The sequence below is a fragment of the Solanum pennellii genome, chromosome 2 (genome assembly GCF_001406875.1).
Source record: "Solanum pennellii chromosome 2, SPENNV200".
Classification (NCBI taxonomy): domain Eukaryota; kingdom Viridiplantae; phylum Streptophyta; class Magnoliopsida; order Solanales; family Solanaceae; genus Solanum; species Solanum pennellii.
This window is the reverse complement of record NC_028638.1, coordinates 53305555-53322451: the sequence shown is the minus strand read 5'-3', so window position 1 is coordinate 53322451 and position 16897 is coordinate 53305555. Positions and strand designations below refer to the sequence as shown.

The following is a 16897-nucleotide window of genomic DNA, read 5'->3' as shown; positions in this document are numbered from 1 at the left end:
GATTTTTATATAGAGGTAATATTTGCGTCATACTTTTTAATTACCGCTGTGTTTAAAAAAATCAAAGATATATACATTTCTAATATACGCTTGTACATGTATGTATATATATATGTTTTTCTAACAAATCTAATCTAATATTTTCTACGTAATGCAGTTAAAATCATTTGGGAGACAATACAGGCCTTCAATAACTATATGGGAGTAACAAATAGTTTCAAGTATATTTGCTTATAAACAAGTACAACTTATTTTGTAGCAATAAATTTTCAATCTTCCTCAGTATTAAGCCTATTCCAGTACTTTAAAAGCAAAGCTAAAATGCTTTCAAATCAATCAAGTATTTTCGTTGAATGTTTTAAATAATGAATTATTATATTTATATTTAGGTTAAACGTAAACATTTTTACTTTTAGAATGTGAAATCCTTTTACAACGACAAAATCCAATTTGTGTGTGTGTTTTTCTATTTTAAATAGAATATGGTAAAATTTGTTTCTCATATTACCATAAAGTTACTCATATTACCATTACCATGTAATGAGGCTTTTTCTATCATACCAATGTAGCTTTTCCGATATAGAGTGCTACTTCGATACCAATGCTTAAATGAATTAGGAAGAACGAGAACATCTGATATGATCTTTTGATATTGATCCACTTTCCTTTATCCTAAATGGTTTGGTTTATGTGGAAAGTTTAATTAATCCGAGAGATTGATGCATCCAAACAAAATAGACTTGGCATGAAAATTTTCTCGAATAGATTGGTCGTATATTTCTTTTATTAAGGTGTAATAGTTTTGCCTACCCACCCTTATTTAGTTTGGGTTACTACCATTGCTTAGTACTACAACTTTAATTTAATTATTTTGTTGCTTAATTTTGTGCTCTCTCGTCCTATTCTTTTTCACCTAGCTATATTTTCATATTGATGTTAATTTTGCACGTTGTTGATACAACTATTGATTGGATTGCTGTCTAAATTATTCAAAAATAATGAAAAAAGAGTGAATTTAATTCTTAGTTTTCAACGAATCTTTTGATAATTTTATAAAAAGAATGTTCAAATACAAGATAATTTTGTCAATCTGACACCAAGTTTTATGTCAAGCAGGCTACTTAAGTATAACTAGTAATCTTTTCAAAATGATTTTTAGGCTTAAGACATTGACGTTTTTTTTCTAATCTTCAGTAAGATTCAATCCAACATAAATCTATATCAAAGTAATTCAACAATAAAAAATCACATTAATTATATATAATAATTAAAAAGAAATGAATGTTCTTCAACCAAAACAAATCAATTGTGGAACTCAAAAAAATTGGCACAACTCCATTTTTTTGACTAATGATACAAACTCTAAAATTTTCTAGCATAACTTTACCCTTTATTTATCTCGTTCGCAATGAATTTAAAATGATAAAAAATAAGTTACAATCACAATAAAATATGATCGAAACGTAATGATAAACTTTGGTAGGTACAAATTATTTACTATGACAAAACCCAATAACAGTGATAATAGTACAGCCATAAATTCTTTCATTTAACTTCAAATGGTAATATTATTTTCTCCGTTCATTTTTATTTGTTATATTACGTTTTCAGAAAATTAATTTGACTGATTTTCAAAGTTAAATTAGATTACATTAACTCAATTTTTTAAACAAAAAATTTAGATATTCAAAAACTATACAAAAAGTACTATACATTACAATTTTTTGCATATCAATATGATGAAAAATTATATCCTAAAATATTAGTAAAAGTTTTTATAGTTTGACTCTAAAAATGAAAAGTACGACAATTAATAGTGGACGGAGAAAGTATTATTTATTCTTAAAAAATAAGAATGGACTCCATGATGTCGTTAAATATTTTAGATGAGACATACAAGAGAATACCCTTACCAAAAAATGTGTGTTTATCCCCCTAAAAACATAAATGAGACGTGATTATTGAAATGAGTGTATCTGTATTGGGTAGTAAGCTTTGTGTTTTTAATAACAACGAGGTTACTTTCAATTTATGAATAATAAAAGAGTATGACGTTTAGAAATCTTGCACAAAGTTACTCACATTACCAAGTAATGGAGCTTTTTCAATTATACACATATATAGTTTTTCCGAGGGTAATGTGCTACTTCGATACCAATACCATGATAGAGAAGTACTTATTGATGTAGAAGTTATTGATAGAATAATTATTAAAACAAAAGTTATTTATAGAACTGAGAATCGAATATGGTCTTTGAATTATGATGATATTGATCCACTTTCCTTTTTCGAAGATGAGTTTGTTTATAAGAAAAGTTTGATCAATCTAAAAGAGATTGATGCATGACATTCTTTAGAAAGCAGAAAAGAGAGAATTTGCAAGAAAAAACAGAATAAATTAACCTATTGGGCTACTACCATTACTTAGCACTACAACTTTATTTTCATATTGATGTTAATTTTGCACGTTGACATGCTTTGTTGATACAACTATATAAGTGAACTATTGGATCGTTTTTTATTTTCAGAAAATGATATCAATTTTATTCTTAGTTTTCTCGTTCAATTAGTTTGATAATTTTTTAAAAAGGATATTCAAATACAAGATAATTTATCACGAAGTTTGATATATATATATATATATATATTTTATCATAAACACTACACAATCTCCAGCAGCTTGCTAATAACTATAGAGAATTTTTCTAAAATGACTTTTTCACTTTTGGTGTACGTTTTATTGGAATATTCTAAAGAATATTTTATTGTGATTTTGAATTAGTAATTACGTGTCCCGTTCAAGTGATTTGACTCTCTATATGCTACTCTCTCTAACCACTTTTATTCATCGTCTTACGTTTTTCGAAAATTGATTTAATTAATTTTTAAATTTAAATTAAATTATGTTAATTTGATATATTTTTAAAAAATATATATATATATATTAAAGAACTATTAGAAAAGCAATATAAACTGTATTTTTTGCATATCAAGATAATCAAAATATACATCATAAAATATTGATCAAAATTCTTATAGTTTAATTTTAAAAAAATCGTAAAAATTAATTATGGACAAAGAAAGTATATTTAGGGCCCGTTTGGATGGGCTTAATAAAAGCAGCTTTAAAAAAGTACTTTTAAAAGTGCTGAAACTTATTTTTAAAATAAGCAGTTATGCGTTTGGATAAAAGTGCTGAAGTTGCTATGCCGAACGTGAAAAGGGAAAAATGGAAGAAAGAGATGTTAGGGTTATGTGGGTAATTTGGAGATTGTATAAAAATATTAAGGGCAAAAAGATAAAAATGTGGTCAACTTAAAACAGCTTATAAGCTAAAAAAAAAAAAAGCACCCCTACCCCAGCTTTTAAGTTTTGACTTAAAATAAGTTTTTTTAAACTTAAAATAAGTTATTTTGAGTATTGCCAAACAGCTAAATAAGTCAAAAACTAGCTTTTAAGTCAGTTTGACCAGCTTTTAAGCTGAACCAAACAGAACCAAACAGACTCTTTTTAGTCACCAAATGTAGCTAATTACTTGTCTGCTCCACTAATTAGCTTACATGACATGACAATCCTCACAAGTCAACACCATCCCTTTATTTCAACCAACACGCTATTCACAAACACACATGAAAAGTGTCTAACCTTTATAATTTCTATTTTTAAAAATATTAATGATCATATCACATGAATTATTATTGTTATTACCATTATTATATGCACCAATATCACTAATTTTTTAGAAGCATCTGAGAAAGAAAAAGACACCAGAAATTGATACATGTCACCTTTTTATTGAATAACAGACTTAATGACTTATTTTACTAATTTTTAAATATTTAATTTTGAATTAACTTTTCTCCCTCTATTTTTTCTTTTTGTAAAATTCTTCATTTTCTTTTTTCCTTTTTGTTCTTTTTCTGGATCTTTTCCTTCATTTTTTTTCTCTTCCCATAGTTCTCTCTTTTTGTCTTTCCATTTAGTTGAAGTAAATATTTACTTCAAATATAACTTCCTCCACATTTTTTCTTCTTTTTTCTTTTTTTATTTTTAATCCTTTCTTGTTTCTATTCACTGACACCATTTTTAGCATCAATAAAGATTATTAGATCTATTAATTTAAAGAGTTATTAAAATGAAGTTAATTTCTATTAAAAAGAAAATGGAAGATAATGTTGGTAAAAGATAAACTATGAAGATTTCGTCTAATTCATTAATAAATTTGCACTTTTATGCAAATAATATTTTTTAATTTTTGAGGAAGGTGGTATGATGTAACTAAATTGAAAATATAATTGAAATTGAATTATAATTTGTATATTGAGGACTAAATTTATTGATAGGTTTAATTTTTGGCTCAATATTAAAAAATACAATTATTATGAAGATTTAAATAATTAATTAAGAATTAAGTTAATATACCCGTGGACTTGTGCGGACAAGTTAAGGGAGTGGGGATTTTCTTTTCGACTCAAGAACTAAAAGGACAATAAATTTTTTCAAAATTTTCAAAAGAGCAACTCAATATATATTACTTTGATACAAAAAGAGCAAATATTTTGTTACTTTTTCTGACGGTGTTAAAGATAGAATTTTTTAAAGTAAGACTCAAATGTCGATAAGCCTTACAAGATTCAAAATTTGTAAGACTCAAATACGCCTCAACTTAAAAATTGCATTTTTTTTAAAACATGAAAATAAATTTTGCGTCTTTTGGATCGACACTTATTATAAATTCACGTTTCATGCTAATTTTGTAAACATAATTTTTTCAACAATCTAAAAAAAATTAAATTACAAAATTAGTTTGATAGTACTAAAAAAAATAATAGAATCTCAAAAGATTGCCAGTCCATGACTTCTGTTAATTTTTTGATAAACATAAAAATAACTTAAATAAGTTAGAAAGTGTTTGACAAACAAAACAAAGTTAAAATTGATTATATTTTTATTAAAATTCTTAAAAAATCAGAAGCTTTTTATTTTTTTATCTAAAAACTATTTTTAAGTTAATTTAAACAAATCTTACTTTTTAAAAAAAAAACACGTAACACTTTTTTGTGTTGAATCAAATTAACACTTAAAAGGGATAACAATTCGGGGAGTTCTTTTTATTTTTATAATGTATAGTTTTTAATTATTTTTTTAAATTTTTTTGTTAGTTTATGAAAATGTGTAAATATGTATGTGTAAAAAATTGCAAGGCTACCGCCTACCGGGCTTTATAGCCTTGTTAATTTTTTTTAAAAGCGTTTTTGAATTTAACTTCATGTTTACAAAAGAAAATATAAATTCTTTTTTCAAAATTGAGTCTTATAAGGCTCATGAAATTTTGTGTCTCGTAAGACTCACCGACATTTAAATTTTATTTTAAAAACTCTATCTTTAACATCGTTAGAAAATAACAAAATATTACTTTTTTGATATTAAAAAATATTGAGTTGCCTTTAAAAAATTCAAAAAAATTTATTACTATTTTGATTTTGGACTTTTTTCTTTTTTCTTAGTTATACACTAGTCAAGGTTATGACGTGTATAAACCAAAAAGGAAATAAATCAAAGTAGTTACGCGTTTTCACTTTTATGGTTAATTTAATTAATTTATTAATGCAACTTTTTTCTTCAAAACGTAACGTCCGCCGACTGATAAGGTTTTATGGATAAGGAACATTACATTATGCATGCAAAGTGTGAGCTGCTTATTGGGACGTGTGCTTAGTTGAAACAGAATTTTTGACTAACTAAATTTATCGGTGTCGAAAATAAAATTAATTAACACACTTATGTTGAAAGTGGTCACCTATATTATCCTCTTTGGATTGTTTATGTATTTGATTTTTATAATTGTCTTAAAATATAATCACATTCACCGTTTATGTTCATATATTTAGTCTTTTTTTAATAATATATAGAAATTTTATATACATAAAAAATTAAAAATTATTAAGTTTTCTTAAATTTATACCTTAGACTTTTAGGTCCGATAAAGAGATGGACCTACATAGAATCTGTCAGGTGCTTGAACATTCATAACCTTATCTCAAAATATATATATATTTATGTAGAAATTAAAATGTATTTATATAAAACTTATAACATAGAGGATCTAATGAACAAATGATTTGACTGCTTCATTGACTTTTGGATGATCAATTTAAGGCTCTTTTAGTGTTGTTAAGTTTGAGTTTGAATTTGAATTATTGTTAACATGTTCTTTTATATATTTTTGATTCTAAATCAAACAGATACATTTAGTAGTTTATTTTTATTTTTAAATAAGGGTAATCGTTGGGTCAATTGTCCCAAGTTTGCATTTCTTGTCTACGTAGCTTTTAGTTACGTGGCTTCTGGAATGGTATAACACCTACTTTTGTTGCCTTTTTTTTCAATAAGAAAAAACCGTTGGATCTTAAGAAAAAGGAAGAAATAAATTGTATTTTTTCAAAACAATTTATTTAGAGATGGTCGGTGCTTGTGGGTAGGGACGGAGCCATCTTGGTGAAGGAGGTTCGATGACGGAAAATTATACTATTTATATATGGTTAAAATAATATCTTATGTATATATAATAGATGTCGAACTTTCTTCGACTACTTCGTATATTTATTTACGAATTTTTAATCCCTTTATTGAAAATACTGGCTCAGCCACTGCTTATGAGGCCACGATTATTACACGTGGACCCTTATTCTTCAAGTAAGCTGTCACGCAAATAATAATCGCATAAAAATAAAAAACACAATAAATTATAGCAATTAACAATTTAAAATATTAAATTGAGATAAATAAAATAGGAACCGTGCCTATTGTGTAGATTTTTATTTAGCTCTTCATTTCTCTGCGCGATTAGTTAGTTTAATTTATATAAATTTATACTAGTCAAAGTGAATCACCTGTAAATTTAATTTAAAAATTGTACAAAATGAGTAGAAGAAATCTTAAGTACACGTGGATAATATTAATTAGCTACTTACCTTTTACATTTACACTAAACTGTCCCCACCTAATCTAACAAAATTCACTTCTTGTCAAACCGACCAACAAAACTTTCTTCCCCTGAAGTTTCCTGTTTTGCACAGTCTATCACCTTTTTTATGTGCTATAAATTACCAAATCCTCGTAACTTCATTTTACTCTCAACCACACACTACACATTCAAAAATTCTAAACAAATATTTTATTCTGTGATATTCTTAAGTTTTTTCATCCATCCATGGCTCCAATTTTTAACAAAGCTGATGGAAACTTCAAAATTCATGTTGATTCTTCAGATATTACCTTGAAAAATTCAAAATTCTTGGTCAATGACCAAATGATCCTTTCTCATGTTCCAAATAATATTAATGCAACTCCATCACCTTATTACACCACTAGGGACAAACCAGTAACTTCCACTCCGGGTTGCTTTGTGGGCTTTAAATCAAATGAAGCCCAAAGCCACCACGTTGTGCCAATTGGGAAACTAAAGGACATCAAGTTCATGAGTATATTCCGGTTTAAAGTATGGTGGACTACTCATTGGACCGGTAGTAATGGAAGAGACCTCGAACACGAGACCCAAATGATCATTATTGATAAGTCTGATTTATTAGGTCGGCCTTATGTCTTGCTTCTACCGCTCATTGAAGGCCCCTTCCGGGCTTCTCTCCAGCCTGGAAAGGATGATTTTATCGATGTTTGCGTCGAAAGTGGGTCCAGTAAAGTTACCAGAGACGCCTTCCATAGCATACTGTATATGCATGCAGGTAAGTGCATGGCAAACGTATTAGTTATAACGCTTTAAATTCATAAAGATTAAATTCTGAATATCGTGTATATGTGGCAGGTGATGATCCATACAGCTTGGTTAAAGATGCAATTAAAGTAGCTAGGATTCATCTAGGTACTTTTAAGCTCCTTGAAGAAAAAACACCTCCAGGAATAGTAGATAAGTTTGGTTGGTGTACATGGGATGCATTTTACCTTACGGTGCACCCTCAAGGTGTGTGGGAAGGTGTGAAAGGGCTAGTTGATGGTGGATGTCCACCTGGACTCGTGTTGATTGATGATGGTTGGCAATCCATTTGTCATGACGATGACCCAATCACCTCAGAAGGTAAGATCGATCCTCGTTAAATTATTTGATTGAATTATTAAAAAAAGTCGTTAGAGATTATTTTTTTAATTATATTATGTCTGAACAGGTACAAATAGAACCTCTGCCGGTGAGCAAATGCCATGTAGGCTTATCAAATTCGAGGAAAATTATAAGTTTAGAGATTATGTAAGTCGTAGAAGTTTGGGGCAGGATGACCCTAACAATAAGGGCATGGGTGCTTTTATTAAGGACCTTAAAGAGGAGTTCAATACAGTGGACTTTGTGTACGTGTGGCATGCTTTATGTGGGTACTGGGGCGGGTTAAGACCCGGGGTTTCGGGTCTACCCGAATCCAAAGTTATTAGACCCAAATTAACCCCTGGATTAGAGAAAACAATGGAAGATTTGGCAGTTGATAAAATTGTGAACAATGGAATTGGGTTGGTCCCACCAGAAATTGCTGAAAGATTGTATGAGGGCCTACACTCTCACCTGGAATCTGTTGGAATAGATGGAGTCAAAGTCGACGTCATTCACGTAACTACTCTATCTTTTATTAAATTTTTATACTGTCAGTATATATTCACGATATTAAAATTTGTTTTTTTTTTCCCTAATGGATGTGAAGTTGTTGGAAATGCTATGTGAGGATTATGGTGGTAGAGTGGATTTGGCTAAAGCTTATTATAAAGCGTTGACAACTTCAGTAAAGAAGCATTTTAACGGAAACGGAGTCATAGCTAGCATGGAACACTGCAATGATTTTATGTTTCTTGGTACTGAGACTATTGCCCTAGGTCGTGTGGGTAAGTTACCAAAAAATGAATTGGATTATTCTTTCCTATTATAATTGTTGCAAAATTAAAACTCACAACATGATACGAGTTGGTGAAACTTTAATTGTTTATTGATTATATATGGTTGGTATTTGTCGTGTTTTGTAGGTAAGTTATAAATTTATAATACTGATAATTAATGAATTGGGGCAAGTTATATGAAATAATTTATGATTATTAATTGTGCAGGAGATGACTTTTGGTGCACAGATCCTTGTGGTGATCCAAATGGTACATTTTGGCTACAAGGTTGCCACATGGTGCATTGCGCTTACAATAGTTTATGGATGGGCAATTTTATTCACCCAGATTGGGACATGTTTCAGTCAACACACCCTTGTGCTGAGTTTCACGCAGCTTCTCGAGCTATTTCTGGTGGCCCTATTTATATTAGTGACTCTGTTGGCCAACATAACTTTGACCTACTCAAAACATTGGTGTTGCCTGATGGTTCCATCTATCGTTGCCAACATTATGCACTTCCCACTCGTGATTGCCTCTTTCAAGATCCACTTCATAATGGAAAAACTATGCTCAAAATTTGGAACCTCAATAAGGTTAGATATCATGTTTATAATTTTAATGGATAGATATACGAAAAATTAATTCTTGGTCTTTTTTTTTTTTTTTAGTATACGGGAGTTGTTGGAGCATTTAATTGTCAAGGTGGAGGATGGGACCGTGAGGCTAGACGTAACATTTGTGCTTCTCAATATTCCAAGGCTGTGACTTGCCAGGCCGGCCCAAAAGATGTTGAGTGGAAGCATGGAACAAGCCCAATTTACGTGGAAAAAATTGAAACATTTGTGCTCTACTCATTCAAAGAAAAGAAGTTGGTTTTGATAAAGCCTACGGACACGGTCCAAATCACTCTCGAGCCTTTTAATTTCGAGCTTTTAACGGTTTCTCCTGTTACAATTTTGGGAACCAAATCTGTCCAATTTGCTCCAATTGGGCTGGTGAATATGCTCAATACAGGTGGGGCGATTCAGTCGATTGAGCTGGACGATGAATCTAATTCAGTTGAAGTTGAAATAAAAGGCGTTGGCGAAATGAAGATTTTTGCTTCTCAAAAACCAAGCACTTGTAAGATTAATGGAGAAGTTGTCCCGTTTGAATATGAGGATTTCATGGTTAAAATTGATGTACCATGGTCTAGTCCTTCTGGTTCATGTGTCATTGAATATTTGTTTTAACATAACTATAAGTTCAACCTCAACTTTTCTATATATAGCCGATCCCAAAGAATTAAGGATAATTATTTTTATTTTATGTAACTAGCTTATGTGAGGGGGTTTTCCTAGTTTTTGTATTTTTCATTGAAGTCACATATGTATGACTTTATGCATGTATACCTCAAGTGTGTTATGAGGATGAAATAATTTATATTTATAATACAAAATTCTTGTCTAAGTAGCTATTAGTTACGTGGCTTCTGAAATTATATAACCCTTACTTTTGATTCCTTTTTGATAAGAAAAAGCGTTGTGTCTTGGGGGAGAAGGAAGAAAAAGATTGTATTTTATATTCCTTCTCTTTTATTTTTTCACAAGGAGAAGAAAGTGAATTTGAATTGACTTAAAAAAGAAGAAAGAAATAGTTTTTAAGCAAAAAATAAAAAGTCAAAATGAAATTAATTTTAAGTCAAAAAAAAAAAGTTGGAGAGAGTTATTTTTTATTTTAAATTTATTTTAAGTTATTTTTAAAACTGAGTTAAAATAAGTCAAAAATCAAAAGTAAGTCTACGGTCCTTTTGAAAAGAGATATACCTTAAGCGCGGTGATTATAGGTGTCCATTTGAATGGAGAAGTTTCGTGTCTGAAATTCAAATAACACATTATTTTTTTTATATTGAATTATTGATAGCCACACATCATTATTCTTGAACCACATATCTAAAAAAAATATACTCTTATAATATCATTGGCTAATGAAAATTTTTTTATAGGAAACTTTAATGATATCAATACAATATCTATATTGATTTAGTATTAGTTAAACGTATATATACCTCCAAATATTATATATTCAATAAGAAACATTAATGATACAGATACAATATATGTATATAAATACTCATATATTTATATATATCGATAAGTTAGGCCAAAATTTTACCCGTATCACATAAGTTGGGACAGATGAGTAACATATATTATTTAAAAATTATATTAAAAAGTACTATAAGGATATCAAAGTCTAAACTCTAAAGACAACACACACCCCACGAATGCAAGCCCAGTTACATTTGCTAGGCCCGTTTCAGATTAGGATACAAAATATCCACCGGCCGAACTGAGAAGCGACAAATCATTTTTTTTTTCTGAAACAACGCAAAGAGCTTCAATTTCATTCAATCAAATAAGCTTCTTACATGAATTCATCGCAGTATATGGATAAGCAGATCATGGATCTATCGAATTCGCAGAACAGCAACAACAACAATGACTTCATCGATCTCGTTAACCCTCAGGCGGATCGTCACATTACCGGCGATGATCAGAAGAAAGAAGATATTGTTCCCAGTTACGAATTTCATCCAATTCGCCCAATTGGATCTTCATCGCCCAAATCTAATATTGATTCTAGTAATGTTGGCGTAGCTAGGGCTTGGAATTCTGCTGATTCCAAAAACAACGCTGAGAGTAATATCAGAGTAAACTTCTTCACCTATCTCTCTTTGAAAGCATACATGTTTTTTTTAATATCTATAATCTAGTCTGATCTAAGAAATGCGGGCTGAAATATATATATATTTTAATTTGTTCGACTTTATGTAAATATCTTTGCTGTTGAGAGTTCCATCCGCCCCTGCTATGGTGTTTGTATTAAAAGTGATCAAATGCTCTGTTTGTATATCGGGTTTAGGAGCGATTGAGTACAGTGGTGGATAATCAATGTGATTTTGTTATATCGCACTTTATATGAATCGGTTTTGACATTTGTTTTTATAGTTCAAGTTGTAGTGCAAGTATTTGGGGGTTGTATTCAGGACTTTTATTAGCCTTGTCTTTACTCTTGAAAGAAAGCTGGCCAATTAATATTTATTCTTTCATATGGATCATGATTTTTACCCATGGAAAAAGTTCATTTTTATGGCTTCTCTTAATGTGTGCCCACTGTACCTATTTAGAACTAGTGAGTCGTTTTTTAAATTTCTTTTGCCATGAATAGATTCTTTCGTAAGTTTTTTCTTTATCAAAGTTTATGTTTATGGCTTATCTTGACATGAAATAAATTTTGCGTATTTAGTTACTTCGGGATTTTGAGTAGGAATGTCAAATGGGCAGATTGGTCAAATTTTCCGGGCAAAGACGGGTTGGGACAATAAACAGGTCGCTGACTAAGATAGAGAGTCAAGATTGGAACAATAGAGTCCCACACCCCAACTTGACCGAAAGTTTACTTCTTTGATTCCCACAGTTTTGGTATTTAAAGTCACGGGAATAGAAGTAATTTTAAATTATTAAAAAGAAAAAATGCAACAATTACCATTTTCCTGACCATTGATAAAATTTGTTTTACTTGCATATCTTTGCCAACACTTGATTATAATGGGCCATTAACTATTTTGCTTAGATTCAAACCAAGCTATTTTTTTTTTCTATATTACTAGTTAACTGTCTTTAACAATTTTCAAGCTCAGAATTTCTTTTTAAAATTTTCTTTGCAAGTAATGGCATACATTTGATACTGGAATTTCTCTCTGGAAAGCACCAGTTTGATCAAAGCAAGCAAAAGTGAGAGTGATGAGAACACACTTCCATACAAGAGTACAATAAACTTCGCTCCACAAGTAGAATTTCCCCCACATAGTGTATCTTTATTAACAAATGGTGCCGTTTTCCCGTGCATAGATGAAGCGCAAGGGCATATTCATAGAAGTGTCGTACATATGTAACAAAAAATAGGATAAAATTGGAAGAATTGATGACACCACAATTTCCAAAAATCTTCTCAGTAAACCTAATTGTTTATTTTCCTATTTCTGAACGTGATCCTTAATATCAAACATAACTCCAAAGAGAGTGCTTTGAGACAATTTTTTCACGTGAGGAATAAGAATCACAAAGGAAAATATGTAAGCAAACTAGAGACTGAAGGCACAAGAAAATGGAACCTGCTAGTTGTCAGGCTTGGGCTAGGTTTAAACTCCATCGTGGGTGCAGTGTGTGTGAGAGAGAAAGAGGACAGACTAGCAGAGTCTTATCATCAATATTCGATTTTTCCTTACGGACTCTTTGAGTTTATGTCTTCAATTCTAACTATAGCATTTTTACATTTTTTTAATCCCTTGGGAAGATTCCTTGTTCTGCCACTTATAAGCATTTTAGGCAGGTTAGTTTGGTAAATTTTGGTAGTCATACTTTTTAAGCATCAGCCTTCTTATTATGTTTTTCTCATATTTCTCTCTCTAATCTACATGTATATTTTTCTGCATCTGTAAAATTTGTTCTTACTACTTACATTGGTCCTTTTGAGTTGCTTGATGCCACCATATTAACAATTCATGTACATCTCCATCATCATTCTCTCCCATAGCTGATTAATTAGGTTAAGAAAAATATAAGGCGATCCTAATTTGGAATAAACACTCCTTTCAGTTGAGATTCTTATTTTGTTCTCACTTCTATGCAGAATTATGGTTCTCTTGACACAATTGGACCTACCAAGGTTATTGTGGAGAAAGATTTGGGCAGTGTTTATTCATCTCTATTATCAGAGATTGATCATACAGTTAAGAAGTATGCTGATAATCTTCTACATGCAGTGGAGGGAGTGAGTGCTCGCCTATCACAGTTGGAGACTAGAAATCGCCAGATTGATAACTCTATTGATGAACTCAAGTTGTCCGTTGGTAACAACCATGGTGTCACTGATGGAAAACTGAGACAACTAGAAAATATTCTCAGAGAGGTACCCTTAGATCTTAGATTTATCAATTTGTCCTTCAATTTAGCTGCTCTTGGTTTGACACTAGAATGAAATCAAGTAAACTACTCTAGAGTTGTGTAGCCGTAGGCTGCATTGCGTTTCTTTCCTTGTTGACTAGGTGTAAGTGTAACTCTTCTTTTTAGCATTTTTCCAGTTATCATCCTTAGAATGTTTAGTATTAAAGAATGTCCACTTTTATCCTTGTTTCAAGTCCATGGTTGCTCTTGACCTCTCTTTGTATTACCTTGTTCCCGATCTATTTTGAATTACTACACAGTGTAATGAAGTTGTAGTTCTAAAATATACACAGTGAGAAAAGTTTCTTCATAGGCTTGTCTCTTTGTGTAATGACTTGCAAGGACATTTCGGACACCTTAATCCATCTGTATATCTAAAGCTGTTAGATGTCAGAGAACCTTGATGCAACTAAATGTCATGCTAGGAAAAATGAGGTGCACATTAAGGGACTGCATCTGATTAACTACTTGAGTTCCATAGAGAGGTTATAAATCGTGTTTCATATGACAATTTCAGATCTGAAACTGTGTTTTGCCATTTATATCCTCACTTCGCTTTCTCCTCTGTGATATCAATTCACCCTGGCTTGTAGTGGTAAAATCACTTTGATGTTTTCGTTAAAAACTCATTTGTAATTTTTTTGGTAACTGTGTGCATCATGTTTATGTCATTCTGGTGTTGTGTGAATTGCATTGTCATAAAGCTGACTGGTGATTTCTTGGAGCGATATAATTTTTCCTGTCTTATCTGCTTTGCGCCAGAGAAAGATGAAAATATGATCTCCTAATAGAAAAAAGGATACCATTATAGATTTAAACATACTTTATGTCTTCTTTTCCTTTTTGTGTTATTATGATGGGTGGTTATTTATTAATGATGAATATCTTAAATTAATTGTGGTGGTTGTGCATGTTCTTTCTTCCTTCCCTTTTTCCTCATTATGATGGGTGGTTATTGATTAATGCTGAATATCTTGAATTAAGTGTGGTGGTTGTACATGTGCTTTCTTCCTTCCCTTTTTCCTCCTTTTGGTGTTCATGAGTTATTTTTTACTTGTTTTCTTAAATTGTCATTGTCATTGTCATGTAGGTGCAAGATGGCGTTCAGGTGATAAGAGATAAACAAGAAATAATGGATGCTCAGTTGCAGCTCATGAAATCACAAGCTCCAAAGATTGAGCAGCAAGCGGAAACCCATAGTACTACACATACAGATTCATCCCAACCTACAACTGCTCCTCTTCATTCTCACCAGCAATTTCCTCCTGTTGCCCTTACACAACAACCTTCTACCCTAGCTCCTCCACCCCCTCAACAGAATCTGCCATACCAAGTTCAACTTCAGAACCAGTTTCCCCATAATCCTATTCCCTCCCATCCTCAGCCAGAAGCTTATTACCCACCAGCTGGTCAAGCACCAGAAAACTTAGGTCATCAGTACCAATCGCCTGTAGCACAGCAGCATCAACCTTCCCCACCACCTCCTCATCAACAACATCAGTCCACCCCTCAGCCTATCTACTCTCAGCCACCTCCACCTGCTCAACCACATCTTACTCATCCCTCGCAACCTCAACCTCAACCTCAACCTCTAGTAGGCCATCATCGTGAAGAGACACCTTTTGTACCATCCCAGACTTATCCACCGCCAAGCATACGCCAACCTCCTCATTCATCTAGTGGAGCACCTCCATCACAGCAGTTATATGGAACTCCCCCTAATATATTTGAGCCCCCATCTAGCAGACCTGGCCCCGGATATTCTGGTGTATATGGACCATCCTCTATGCCTGGTGACCCTTATCCTTATAGCAGTTCCCCAGGCCAGTATGGCAGTGGCTCTTCAATGAAACCACCACAAGTTTCCCTACCTTCAATGGGCCAGAGTGGTTCAAGTGGCTATCAGCAGCTCCCCACTGCAAGGATATTACCTCAAGCACTTCCTACTGCTTCTGCTGTTAGTGGTGGGTCTAGTTCTCCCGGTAGTGGTAATAGGGTTCCTATTGATGATGTTGTTGACAAAGTTACAAACATGGGATTTCCAAGAGACCAAGTAAGGGCAACAGTTCGGAGGTTGACTGAGAGTGGACAGACAGTGGATTTGAATACGGTGTTGGACAAGTTGATGAATGATGGTGAAGTTCAGCCACCACGAGGTTGGCTTGGTCGGTAGCATGGTTCGTCTTGTTCAAGTTCTTGTATAGAAATTCTTGAGTTTCGAAGTCTTAAATTTTTTACTATGCTTGGATTTAAGCGGCATTCTTTAATGGTTTGGCGCTTTGTTTTTGGGACTGTCCTGAAACTTGATACTTGTTCTTTCTCACTAGATAGAGATTTGTTGATGTGACATTTCCCTTTGTTTTGCGTTTCCTTTCTTCTATTCTCTTGTACAGCATCATTGGAGACATTTAACTTTGCTTTTGTTTGATCAGTTTTTGTGCTTTGCTTTTTTTTTTTTTTGTGGGTCAGTTCCTGCATAAACTTATGGTGTATGGATAATAGGTTCAATCTTTTAGTTCATTATGTGGATCTTTCTGTTTCTGCTAACCAAGTGGATTAGATTTTATGAAAAGATAAAAGTTCTTTAAGTGAATTGTTAGTACTATGATGGAAAGAAAACCATTTTATTTGCAAATTAACTTAATCTTTTTTTGCAATGTGTAGTAAAGAAATTGTTATTCTTTAAAATTATCATATTCTTGAATTGGACTGATTTATTTTATATTAGTACTTGTATTTTTCTTTTGTGGTAAATACCTGTTTGGTTGCATATATTCATTCAACGCAATCTTTAAAAGACATTACGATAAGTAGGACTTCTAATTTCTTACAGGGATTCCAATAGTAAATACAGTAATATTTTTATTCACACGTTTCCTTATCAGAAATAAAAATATAGATTTATTAACCAAAAAGTCCAAATCATTAGTTTAATTATAACTCTATGCATGAGAAAGATATATTGTTATATAGGAATGTATATTAAGTTCGGCATTAATAAATGATCGTGCACTTTTCCCCTTTAGATTGGT

At 31.7% G+C, this 16897-nt stretch overlaps 2 protein-coding genes across 2 annotated transcripts; both read left to right on the top strand.

Moving 5' to 3' along the window:
* The first annotated feature begins 7129 nt into the window (after positions 1-7129).
* On the top strand, positions 7130-10315 carry LOC107011548 (probable galactinol--sucrose galactosyltransferase 5). Its single transcript, XM_015211088.2, has 6 exons — positions 7130-7745; positions 7826-8095; positions 8184-8614; positions 8706-8883; positions 9103-9470; positions 9546-10315. Exons 1-6 carry the CDS (start codon positions 7214-7216, stop codon positions 10107-10109), a joined length of 2343 nt encoding a protein of 780 aa, XP_015066574.1. The 5' UTR covers positions 7130-7213; the 3' UTR covers positions 10110-10315.
* Positions 10316-11133: 818 nt separating this feature from the next.
* On the top strand, positions 11134-16296 carry LOC107011549 (formin-like protein 5). Its single transcript, XM_015211089.2, has 3 exons — positions 11134-11569; positions 13552-13830; positions 14956-16296. The coding sequence occupies exons 1-3, from the start codon at positions 11288-11290 to the stop codon at positions 16036-16038; spliced, it is 1644 nt and encodes a 547-aa protein (XP_015066575.1). The 5' UTR covers positions 11134-11287; the 3' UTR covers positions 16039-16296.
* Positions 16297-16897: the final 601 nt, after the last annotated feature.